Here is a 13266-nt window from a genome sequence, read left to right on the forward strand (position 1 = left end):
AATCTGCTGTTTCTGGAGTGTTCGCTTGAGGCTGGCTCCGGAAGAAGCGGAAGTTACATACACACCAAGCCAAAACAAGCCATTTTCAAAGCAGAAATTAACCTATTTACAGCCTGGTTCAAAAAACTTCAGTCTGAGTCGCTAATTTTACTACCAGCACCCACTGTCCGATGGCTGAATTTTTTGTCTAACGGGGCCGTTCAGAAGTTATTAAGATTGTGAGCTCCCCCAATGAGAGGCACAGCTGAGAGTCACGTGACGGCCGGCGCCCTATAGCTGTAGGCGAAGCCCTTGCCACTAGCAATATGGCCGCTATGGCCGATGTGCTTCATTTTCCGTTTCAGAAACTGAGGGGTGACGTTGGGGAGACTACGCCCATGTTTTATACAGTCTATGGTTTTATACAGTCTATGGTCAAAATCTATTCCAAGAAATTGGTTCAGTTTTCCTAAGTCTTTCATTTCAAAACTTTCAGTGAGCATGCTCTTAACACACTCCAGTATTGTTGTTATGCTACAATCAGATCATCAACCCATATGATTAATATTACCTTAACATATTATGCAAAAATAACTTTATTGAGTCTTTTAGTTACATTTTGGGGTCTTTGGCTTTCCTCCTATCCCTCAAAATGTGATATTTAATGACAAAACCTACACTTAGTAGTGCTTGTGAATATGAAATCCTGACCTAGAACAAGCTGTTTGGAATTTTTGGGGTTTGCTGACGTCAGCGAGTCCCTTTTTTGAATAATCAGGAGCAAGTCTGACCTGATTGGTCCACCGGAGCCGAACCCCCTCCCCGCCCACTCCTCTCCCCGCATCTGGAGGGAAATCTCTCCAGCAACGGGCAGAGGAGTGTGGCTGTTTTGGCTGTAATCAACCACATAGTTCCATGCACAAGCTTCCCATCTCGGGAGAAGACAAGACTAAAGCCTGGCTCACACTACAGGATTTTAAAAATCTTAAAAGATCCTGAAATCGGGTTGTATCTCACACATAAGGAGAATCTTCACAGATCATCTTCTCTTAAATCTTAAGCACACTCTAACAACAAGATTTGAAAATACTGACCAGCACACACTACAGGATTTCACCAAAATGATTTGACCAGAGAGAGTGATGCACCACATGTGCTCAGTTGTTTGATCTGAGGTTTTTAGCGCACTGGTGGGACAGGAGGAGAGAGAAGCGGAGCTGTCTGCAGCAGTGCCTTTCATCCATTACGCACACGCAGAGGGACAGAGGTGAAACTTTTGCTGTATCAGCCAATAATAGCATGATCTCACACTGATCACTGATAATAAAACAGTTTGCTTCTGTCTGAAAATGGTGTGGTGTTACATTTAAAGGCATTATTGAACTGGCACGAGTAGGCCAGTGGAGCGCGCAGTCAGCTGACCCGGAGCCTTTCAGTTGCACCTTGAGCCTGCATTTGTTGTCCGGTCTCTTGTAAGGGAGCTCTCTCTCTCTCTCTCTTGACTGTTGTCATCCTCAGTGAGAATGAATGTTGTAATCATCCAGATAAATATCAAACATGTTTGAAAATTATCGGGGCGGCTCCAACAATTCTGTGAGACGATTGTGGGGCTAAAGATTTCAACCGCTCACACTAGAAAATAATCTTGGCCGAACGTACTCATAAATGAACGCTCCGACCAGCTACACTCAGTAAAACATGTGTGTGCTTGTCACTTCACTGCCGACTGCTTTTCCAACTTGAGACAGTACAACAGAGAGCTAGCGAATAGACTAGTCCTGAATCCAGGCGAATTACCAACCATCCGCCAACAAACCTCAGACCCTGGAAATCTGAGTATTTTATGTGCTGTGTGCTGTGGAGCAGATGTAAGAGCTTTTCCTCAGTGTCCCCCCCTGTCTCTGTTTTAGCTTCAGGATGCGCTCAAGCTGCAGTTAGCCTGTTGTTTTAGCCTGTAATGTTACGGTAAACGAGCTCGGAGCTTGTGGCGCCGCTCTCAGTGACACTGAAGAGCTTGTGAAGGTCACGCCCACTAAATCAGACTGTTCTGAACAGACAGGCTATGAGAGCCTGGAAACAATGCTGCTGTGCTTGATTTATTGGCTTTTTGGACCAAAACATGTTACTACCATTTCATGAAGACATCAATGATCCATATTAAACTGCAGAAAAGGAGAAAAATATGGGACCTTTAAGTTTTGGTTTTCCTTTGTGTACACATAGTGATCTGCAGGGTTCTGTACAAAACATTCTCAATCAAGCATATTGCAACATAGCATTGCAGTTGCAACCTGACTGTTTAAGCCGTAGAGTGATATTGCAACTTAAAAGCTTTTCACCTGTTTCTGACTTTTTCTCTGGTTGCTCAATGTAGATTTCACAATCAATTGGTGCACAGCTGTCTTAACGTCCATTTGGTGTGAGACTAGATTCTCCTGTGCTGCCTTTTGCATGTACACTCTTCAACTTGTTTGATCAGCTGTGGGAATTCATAGTGAATTCCTGGTTTTTAATCGTAAACTTTTGCTACAAATCTTGCCTTGTATTTGTCGGATCCGCGTAGACCCACTGTCTGTTTGCTTGGCAAATGGGTGAGGTTGAAAGTCTCGTTTTTCTCCAATGATCGTATTTCTTCATCCATGGAGTTTTTCTAGTGCCTCGACTTGGTTGACACAATGGCTTCTTGGTAGCTTTGAGGGATGCCAGATATTGCTCTACAACAAGAGTCAACACGTTTGCAATTTATCCTCTGCATCCTCAGTCTCAAAATTCTGTAAGCGAACTGGTTTCTTCTTGGTTCTTGGTGGATTATTTCTGATCTCAGTTTCTTTACCTTGCTGTGTGTGGTCAGTCAGTTCAGAAAAATTTTCAGGAACATCACATTTAATACCCTGACTTTGTACATTTTCCACCTTGTCATTAGCATGTTCTTCGCTGCCACTTGCAGTAGTATGGGCATCTCTGACATCATCTGTGTATGACTCAGGTGTTTGTGTTTCTTTTTCTTTGGCTTTTTTGGCCGCAAACTTTAACAACCTGTGTTTTTAACCTTCTCTGTGTTGGGATAGTACCATGGGCGATACCATGGGGTGATAGTGGGGGGAAACTTGGACCAGACTACCCAGGGCCCAAGTAGGGAGAGGGGCCCGTGAAAATCCCGATTTTTTTTTTTTTTTTTTTTTTCGAATGAATTGGGCCCTCCAATTAATTGGTTTCATGCTTTATTTCAAATATTGATAGCATCAGCTGAGAGAATGAAGATCCAAGATATTGGACATTCCGGAGGCCCCCTCTTGGATAGCAAAATGGTTTAGTCCGCCCGACAGCGACCGGCAACAAGTGTAACGTCAGTGAACCCACATTGAATTGGCATCATGCTGCCCAAAAAGCAGAAATCCGGCTATCGCAAGAAGAAAGAGAGAGAAGAAAAACAATCAAGGCAGAATAAGGGGAGGCAGCTGTTGACTGCTTTCTTTCCCAAAGGTGAACCGAGTTTGCTTGTTATGCCAAGTCCAATTACAGTTAACGTAGTCCACTCCAGACAGCTGGTGTTGATGTCTGTATGCTCACGTCAAGTCTCTAGCTTAGCTAGTTGGCAACCAGGCTGCTTGCAGCTGTAGTATAAAGACAGTTATGGGCCAGCTAACATTAGTTGTCAACATGAAGCAGTTTCAGAAACAAACAGTGGCGCAGCCGCAGCAGCTGGAGCAGCAGGAGCAGCAGTGGCCAGTCCTGGCGGCTGTTCTGAAGATGAGGATGAGATAATACATGAGCAAAGAAAGGTGAGATCGTTGTACAAGTTTTCAAGGGGCAAGTTCCCCCCTCCGACTACCCCTTCCGGTGGTATGATGGATCGCGTGCATACGTGTGCGAGAGAGATGGAGCTGCTGACTGGGAGACCGCTGCCTAAATGCGAGTTGTTTACCTTAAGTTTAAAGTAAGTCATCCTGTTAGTACACAAACCAGCAGCCTAACTTGTAGCCTAATGTTTTAGGTATTTGAGCACAAGTAGGCCAAATACATTTATTCAGGTGGTGAATGAAAGAACTACTCATCAATATAATCTGATCTGATTGTAGCTTAAAACCGTATTTATGCTTTTTTTTAATTTGAAATAAATACCCCTTTTTTCCCCTTTTTCTTTTCTTTTTTTGCTCATGCACATCGTGCACTGGCATGGATATAGGGGCTCATTCTTTCAGGACCAGCGCTGTAAACCTTACCTGTGATCAGAATAAATGCTGAACTGAGAAATGGATCCTCTTCTTGTGATCTTTGGGCGTTCCGAAGGGGCAAGCTCCCCCCTCCGACTACCCCTTCCGGTGGTATGATGGATCGCATGCGTATGTATCTACCTGGTTCTTTAGTCAAAGAACCAGGTAGATTTTATTACAGATCACAAACCTACATCTGTCGCAAAAGAGATTTGTGAGAAAGATATTGGAGAGTTTTAAAATGCAGGATTTCAGATCTAGAGTGACCCCATGTGAGCCAAAACTTGAGTGCACAGAAAATGCTGAAAAAATGAAAGATCCAATAAAGTACAGAGAAGCAGGGGGACGTTTAATTTCCTTGTCCACATGTGTCAGAAATTCAGTTAACAGACTGTGGTGAGGGAAACTGTAAAACAGAAAGTCAATCTTGGAATAACACTGCTAACACTGAAGTTGTTTGCTCGAGACATGTTTGGCACCTAGAAGTGCACAACAAGTGTTTTCTGTTGTTTTGTTCCCATGTAATTTACTTGGCTAGGAGCGAGTTAACCTTGAGAATAATAGAAGCACTTGTCACATCTGTCACACTTAAATGGTTTCTCTCCAGTGTGAACTCGCAGTTCACACTCCCCTTACTCAATTTATTATCCTGTTTGAAAAAGGGTTGCACAATGCGTGCCGACTATTGTAATTAATCCCTGTTGTGGTGACGCTAATAAATATGCCAAAAGCTGAGGAACAAGGACCGGGTGTCGTCAATACGCAGGTAGACAGCCATGCACTCCGACACCCTTAACAGAAGTGATGTAAAAGAAATGTTACATCTTGTCATTTCTTGTCATAAAAGAGGTGTTAACTTCTAAAATTCATTAAAGCCCATAGAAACAACCAAAAACCTTTTTTAAACCACACCTTAATTATATGGGAGTGGGTTTTCCATCAGCTGTAAAAATTAGAAGACAATCCCTTACAGATTTTTTTTTCAATAAACAATAAAGCTTGTGGTTTGAGATCAAAAATCAAATATAATGAGTCTGCTCTAATACAATTTCAGACCCTTTTCAAATATTTTTAGCTATACAAATAGGACCCAGAAATCTCTCCCTGATTTTTTCAAATGAATGTAAAATATACCTTAAACCATTGAAAATAAAGAAAGGAGCAAAAACAAAAACAAAAAAAACTGATAGAATTACTTTAAAGAACTCCTGAATGACATTTTCTTCCCTTGCTTAATTTATTTATTTTTAATTAACCTTGAAGTTATTTTAACTGTTATTTTGTATCTTTAACACCGATTTGATTTTTTAATCTTTGATTAATGTGCAAGTTTTATCGTTAAAAAATTAACATAAAACAACCTCACACCTCAAATTCCAGAAGTACCAAAACAAACTAGAAAAGCAATTTCTAAAGAAATTGTGCTGTGAATGCAGAATGCTGAAGCAGCTTGTGCTGAACTGCTAATGCAACAAAAGCTGAACCTGAATGACTGAAGATATGTCTGAAAATGGTTGAAAAAGTCTTGAAAAACTTGCGCTCAGCTGCTAATGCAGAATGCTGAACATGAATAACTGAAGGTTTGTCTGAAAATGGCTGAATGAAGTCTTAAAATGCTTGCACTGAACTGCTAAAGCAGAATTCTGAACAAGAATGACAAAAGTTATGTCTGAAATCATTTGAATTAAGTCTTGAAAAGCTTTTGCTCAACTGCTAATGCAGAATAATGAACATGAATGACTGTAGGTATGTCTGAAAATGGCTGAATGAAGTTGTAAAAAGCTAGTGCTGAACTGCTAAAGCAGAATACTGAACATGAATGACTGAAGTTATGTCTAAAATATTTAAATTAAGCCTTGAAAAGCTTGTGCTCAACTACTAATGCAGAATACTGAACATGAATGACTGAAGTTATGTCTAAAAATATTTAAATTGGGTCATGAAAAGCTGGCACTCAACTGCTAATGCAGAATGCTAAATTAACCTGCCATGAACTCTTGGATGAAAGGAAATTAATGGATGAATCAGTTAAATGGATAAATGAATTTAAAGTTGAAATGGCTGCATCTTTTCAAAATTTGAAACAATGAATTAAATTTTAAAGAACATTAATGGAAGAAATGACCTGACTGAGGGAAAATGCAAGTCTCATCTCTGAAACGCTGTTAAAATGAAATTCTGTGTGTCCTGTGTGTGAGTTTTTATGCCGCGGCCACACCAAACGCGAACACGCGAATGGCCTGTCACGCGCCGCGTGAACCCCCGAGTCTCGCCGGTGGACTTTTTTGACAAGCTGAGGCGCGAACACGCGAATGCGCGGTATTGCGCATGCGGAGTAGAGAGCTCGTTCATTTAAAGACCGAAAGTCCAAAAGAGCAGCTGAAAAACAATGAGCTGTGGTTTCCAAAGCATGACAGGAGAGTGTGTGAAAGCTTTTGAGATCACAATCAATGCCTGCTGCCTCTCCCTGGTAATCCACCAGCCCTGCTTGGCTGTTCCCTACGATCTCATCCCCGATCCCCCGAACCTCCGACCCCCCGACCCATCTTTCCCGGAGGTCTCCCTGGGGATAATGAAGGGGTGGAGGAAAGAGAGGAGCACAGAGAACTTCCATCTTTTCCCTGGCTCTGCCCCTGCCCCACTCTTTCCTCCTCTTTATCAGGCATAAAACTCCGCTGAGGAAAACACAGTCGGACTCAGTGATAGCCCGTGCAGGCAGATCCAGCTGGGAACGAATGTTTTCAGAACTTACATTCAAAACCTGTCTCCTCAGAGACTTTCAACCAAGCCTGCTCCTGTTTTTCTGGTGAGTTTAATCATGTAAACCTGTCAGCTGAGGCTCATCTGAAGCCAGATGTTGCCATGGTGATCATTGTTTACCAACTGCCATCAGAGTCTGTTGATTCCCAACACAATTCACTAAAATCAGGGTGTCAAACTGCCTGCAACTGTGACAAAACCAAAGGGCCGATCAGAAAAATGATCACACCATAGGAATCCTGAGACCCTGAGGAAGCTGTCTGTGTAAATTTCATGTCTAAAGATGCTGAAATAGGCCCATGACAGCAATAGATAGATGAGGGAAATTTGACTGATCTCTGAGAAAATCCCTCAGGAATCAACATTGGAGTACATGGGTGCCGGAGCTGATTTTGCCCTGACAGTTGGCCATTTTGTGAAAAAGTGCTCCATCCTTTTGCTTCAAAAACCACTTTTTCAGAAGCAGGACAAGCCTCCCTACATTTTGACATATAATATGCCTATGTGGGGCAAAAATTGTGACCAAGAGAGCAGTTTACCCAGAAGTTTCCCAGGTTTCGTTTCCCCCTCTCCCCACTCTGTCGTTTGAATCTCCCACTCTAAGCTGAAACATTCCATCCAATACACACCGATGTTAAACGGCTAAAAGAGCTGAATATCATCATGACCTTTGAAGGGTCATTGTGAAGAAACTATGAATGCTAGGAAACATTCGAAACCCAGTGAATGAAGCCAAAAGATAGCTGAATATTTTGAAGTTTGAATGGAGTTTCTAGCTGAATATATAACTGAATGAGAAGGGTTTGAAGCAGGCTGAAAAAATGTCCTGAAGGGAGAAAATTTTGAAAATTCCGCATTCATCTCAATGGGACTGAAATTTCATAAATCGTTGAATATCTCGGAAAGTATTTGTGAAAAGTTTATGAAGAGTCATAGCCCACTGAACCCCACTGAGACACACGTTTTGAAGTTTGAACAGTGAAAATTGGTTGAAGTTTGTAGAAGTTTTAGCGGTCCAAAAAAGCGGGCGGAAGAAGAAGAAGAAGAAGAAGACATTTTTTTGACACAGAAGAACATATGCTGTGAATGCATTGCTGCATTCATTGCAACTATAAATGTATTCATGGCTCTTCCATTAGTTTAAGATGAACAATCTATCTGGTGATCTCTGCATATTTATAACTAAAATGTCAAAATGTACCCATGTTTGTTTTGTTTTTTGTGCATTATTATAAAGGCAAAAAAAATCCTTCAGTTGTAGTTCTGCTTTCAGAAACTGAAAATCAGGATAGTTTACTCCAAAACAGACACAACAGAACACTCATACTACGTGCAAAAGCAGGGTGCCTCCTTCTTTTGCACGTAGTATGTAGTATGTAGTATGTAGTATGTAGTATGTAGGATGTAGTATGAAATGACTGCAGTATGCAGTGCCTACAACACACAACATTCACATGTTGTATACAGTAGACAGTTTGGATAAAACAGCCCCCAAAAGGTGTCGCTGTGGTCTAATTCAAACAGATTCTCTCTTTAAGTCTCCCCTTTAGCTTTATCTCCTGGATCGGCGGTTCCCCCTTTTGAGATGAACTTTCTTTCCAAAGTACCACTGAAATTGGCCCTAAAAAGACAGAACTTTTGCCTGTGTTCACCAAATATATCAATTTCTGTCCAGAAATGACCTGTCAACGTTTCACCATCACATCAATAACTGTATTGATTTTAATAGAGTAATAATGCTGCTGAAGCTGATCAGGCTTTAAAACATCTGACATTGTTTAGTCTGGTACAGTAATAGTTTTCCATTAGCCTCTCACAACCATTTTTCCAGATCATGCAATGATCAGCAAAGGAAGAAACAAGAATTCTGTCTTTTGAAAGTTTGTATTGTGATCCAGAAGACACAAGAACAGAGAATTTGTTTAACAGGCTAGCTTTGGTTTTTGCACAAATGCACAAGAACATGAAAATGAATAGAAAACCCTCTCTGCCACTTAATGGCACTATGAATACTTTATTTACAACAGAAGAGCCATCATTACATTCCCTTTTCTGCATCAACACAAGAACAAGAACAAACTCACAAGAGAACAAACAGCTCATGGCTCGGGTTAGTTGTTGACAAGACTGGTTTGGGGGGGGGGGGGGGGGGGGGGGGGGGGCAGTATGATTTTCCTATACATGTTGCAGTTTCCAGTTTTAGTGAAAGAAAATATTATATCAGTTTGGTTTAATAGGGTAGTTTTTAAGTGAATAACTTTTTAAAAATATCTTAGAGGCCCCCCAAATCCTAGGTGTTGCATCAGAAATGATCTTTTGCATTGATGTGAAATTCAAGGCAAGCTGCCCTCTTCCAGAACTTTCTGGGTAGATTTTTTCTACCAATTGATTTTATCAGAGCCTATTGATTTCTGATTTACCTGAGTAGTACCTAATCTATCTAATGTAAAGTAAAGGATGTGATGTGGGCGATGACACTTGCTGTAATGGGAATGCAAAGCTTAATGACATCTTAAGCCAGTAAACAAAGTGGCTGATTGTTGGTACTCAGCGGGAGCTCTGTGACCTTCTCTTCAGCATCAGTGTCACCACACTTTCTTAATGTGTTCAGCCAGGTTTTGTTATTTTCAGGTGTTTATTTTGAGAAAACCTTTCTACTATGTACACAGTTTTAGCTCATCACCAAGAAGTTATAAATGAAATCAAAAGGTTTTTGACCCAAGTTTGTCTGGCCCATGCAACAAAGTGTGATAATTAATTCAGGGCTGTCATAAATGGAGTAGATCTATTCCAGCTGAAAAGCATCTTTATATCCAGTAAGTTAACTGAGCCTCTTTCAAAAACCACAGCCTGAACATGGTTAGTAGATATGGGATACATGGATCACTTTGTAGACATCTGATGAAAAGACAAAAAAATAATAATCACGGAAAAAGATAAAAGAAAAAAAGGAAGGAAAAAAAAGCAATACAGAATTTGTATGAAGCCTATTATTCTGGATTTTCCACTCATTTATAAATTAAAGATATTAAGGCAAAACTCAGCCTTTATAAAAGCAACTCCAGCCTCATTTCATTTTTAAACACCCTTTCACTTTCTGGTTTGTGTCACCCTTTTGTTTTTTCAGATGCTTTGCTGCAGAAAAACACCTGTAAACCCATCCTAACTGTAATCTCATCTCATGGCTAAATGTCTGTTTTAGCGGTGGTACTGAGCTTTTACTAAGAGACTAACACACCTCTTTCACTTGGCTGCAGTTACATGAGGTTAACACACGGCTCTTTAACAAAGTCTATGTGATGTTTAAAAAAAGGTGTTTTGACTGAGTGTCCATCAGTCACAGTCAGTCAGTGCTGGTGGTGTGTCCCACAGAGAGTCTGAGCTACTCCATGATGGCTCTGTAGATCACAGGCTCAATGTAGTCTCCTCTGTAGCGTGAGTTGATCACTCTCTGTCTCTTAGATTCTTTGATGATCTCTTTCTCCTCAAAGATTCCGTCAAACCTCATGTCTGAGGCTTTGGACTGCAGAGACATGCACAGGGGTGAATGACAGAGCTACTCCTGGTTTGCTGTCTGTTACAGACTGAGTCTCAGAGAATAAAATAAATACCCACCAGTCTGGATTTGACTCTCTTGGGGAGTTCCTCATCCAAAGAGTAAACATCATCTCTTTTTGCTGTGAGCTGTGAGCCGTCTTCAAACTCCACCTATAGTTCAACCATGTGAATACACTTAGATACTACAGTGTAGTCAAACACATGTGCCAACTTAATTTATTTATTTTATTTTTTTGGGTAAAAAAAACAGAGTATTAAACAATCCAAAAGTCATACAAAGAAATTCTTACCAGGTACATGTGCACTGCATGAGCTGCCACAAACTTGGCTCCGTAGACCAGGCCATCAGTCCACCTCACTTGAACCACTTCACCCTGTGGAGGGGGGCCAAGCTCACGGCAGTCCTGGCTCTGAAACAAACACACAAAATAGAAAATAAATAAATGAATGACATGAAAAGTTATACTTCAGAAATTTGTCTTTTGGATGACCTTTTTGGTCCTGATTTTAACCTAGGACACAAATCCCCTCCATGAAAGTACATGCAAGTTCATTGATAGATTCAGATATGTTACAAATTAGAGTAGCAATGGAAAAGAAAATGTAGAGAAAACCAACTTGGGAGACATTTCTTTCCCCAACAGGTATCTGTTAAAAGATGGAGGCTATAGATTGAAACTGCTTAGGCTCAGACATTGTGGTCTAGATGCAGCAAACTTAAAACAATAGGCAAGAAAATAAATGGTCTCTGCCAGCGTGGGAAGTTGAAGACACCACAGCATGTAATGTTTGAGTGCAATATATCTATAGGGATGAAAGACAGCAGATTTTCAATGAGTTATGGAAGTTGTGTTTTTCTTCCTTTTCTTTTAAATCTATATTGTCATGTGTGCGGACTTTCATCTCGTTGTAACAGCAATACAGTAATGCTATTTCTCCAGTCATCTTGACAGATATAGATATATCTACATATCTATATATATATCTATATATATATATATATATATATATATATATCTATATATATATATATATATATATATATATATATATATATATATATATATATATATATATATATATAGATAGATAGATAGATAGATAGATAGATAGATAGATATAGATATATATAGATATATATATATAGATAGATATATATAGATATATAGTGGCTAGACATGTGAAAAGAGTGACCCCACGGGGCCTAATTTCCCTCAGATAGAGTTTATTGAACAGTGATCTGCTAACTTTTGTCATTTAAGGCCCACCCACAACTTAAGTCATGACTCTGTCTCTGAATAATGCTTCTCTATTACTATCAGGCTGAGACAGTAGAGACATAGATAGTTTTAAACTTTGGCTTACACTTCCTCCTAATTGCTCAGAACCTAATTCTCTAAAGCAGTGATTCCCAACCTGTGGGCTGCAGCCCCCTAGTGGGCCGCAAAGGTACTGCAAGTGGGCCGCCAAAGCTTTTCCAAAATAGTTTGATTTTTGTGCGGGTGAGAATGTAGTTATGTAAAAATAAAAATGTTGCAACATGTTATAGATGCTGTGTTAGTGACAGTGGAGCCTGCAATATGTTTCTTTTGTAGTCAGTTCAGTCCTTCATGTTCAATCTTTATTTTAAAAAAGGTGCTCTCAGAACACATCGTATGGCTGGATTTCCGTTACATAGGATCATGGCACACCGCCACAACAAAGTAAAAGCCGCCATGCCTTCTGAATTATGATCTTTCCTTTTTCTGATGTTTCACACGTAAATTACATTGCACATGGCTCTTGTATGCAACTAAAACTTTCAGAATGCCACAAACATTTTTTGATGCTGCCCGGATCAAACGGTTATCTTTCACAAGCGAATCATCTCTCTGTGTTCTCATGTGAACGAACTCACACTCATGGTTGAAATCATATCACGGTTTGAAATAATAAAAGACAGAGCTCTGGTGGGTATTTGCCGTTCACAGTTCTCAGCTCTCAGCATCACGCACAGCGGAGTTCTGCTCCGATGCGCACAAGACGCACGGTTACTGGAGAAAAAACAACTCCATGCTGACCCTGATCATTCATCTGTGTTTACAGATGTACGTTTTCTGTGTATAAAGTCACCACAAGCAGAAGTGCTCCTGTCACTCTGTGGTTTATATTTGCTTCAAACTTCATCCTGATCAGTTTGTGGAGTCTGTTATGATTATCAGTACAGTGCTTATGCTGAGTTCACTCGCGCATATTACACAGCAGCTGATCGCTGTTCCTTCTCCCACTCGTCCAGGAGTCACCTTTCTGCTCTCTTTGGGACAGAAGTTATAGTTTTGTTGTTTTCATCTCATTCTTTAAAAATCAGCAGAGGAGTTTTCCTCCAGCTTTCAGAGATCAAACCTGAAAGCCTTCATACCACACTGTACCTCTGTGCAGGGGCGTGTCCAGACTTATAGACTTATAGACAATGAGAGCAGCAGTATAGGTGGGTGGGTGGAGGGGTACAAACATACAAATTATTACCGTCTTGACTCACTACTTTAACTATTAGTAACTATGGTTGTATGAATATTATAACCCAGTGTATGATTTTAGAATAAAATGTATTATATATTACTGTGCATCAGCCCGTCTAATAAATTTAAAATACTTTTTTAAGCCCAGATAAAAAGATAGAGCTGACTGTAAACTTTGCCATTAGATAAGGCTAAACTATGTTTGTGTTAAATTGATAATTCATCTATAAAGGTTTTAAGTTGTGGTATGTTTTTAT

The 13266-nt window shown here is 40.2% G+C and overlaps 1 protein-coding gene across 5 annotated transcripts in view; it reads right to left on the bottom strand.

Moving 5' to 3' along the window:
- Positions 1-8761: 8761 nt before the first annotated feature.
- Positions 8762-13266, bottom strand: part of LOC141789539 (lysine-specific demethylase 4A-like) — a 64737-nt gene continuing 60232 nt past the window's right edge. For 3 of the 5 annotated variants that reach the window (XM_074669005.1, XM_074669004.1, XM_074669003.1), the window contains 3 exons: positions 10802-10921; positions 10569-10661; positions 8765-10476 (listed from right to left, as the gene is read on the bottom strand). In XM_074669005.1, coding sequence (XP_074525106.1) covers positions 10336-10476; positions 10569-10661; positions 10802-10921 — 354 coding nt within the window. In that variant the 3' untranslated portion in view covers positions 8765-10335. Of the gene's footprint in view, positions 10477-10568; positions 10662-10801; positions 10922-13266 lie in introns of all 5 variants that reach the window. The other 2 variants (XM_074669002.1, XM_074669001.1) reach the window with 2 other exon arrangements.

Source organism: Halichoeres trimaculatus, unplaced genomic scaffold (assembly GCF_033239565.1).
Source record: "Halichoeres trimaculatus isolate MK-OKI-2021-1 unplaced genomic scaffold, fHalTri1.1 fHalTri1_scaffold_4, whole genome shotgun sequence".
NCBI classification, from domain to species: Eukaryota; Metazoa; Chordata; class Actinopteri; order Labriformes; family Labridae; genus Halichoeres; species Halichoeres trimaculatus.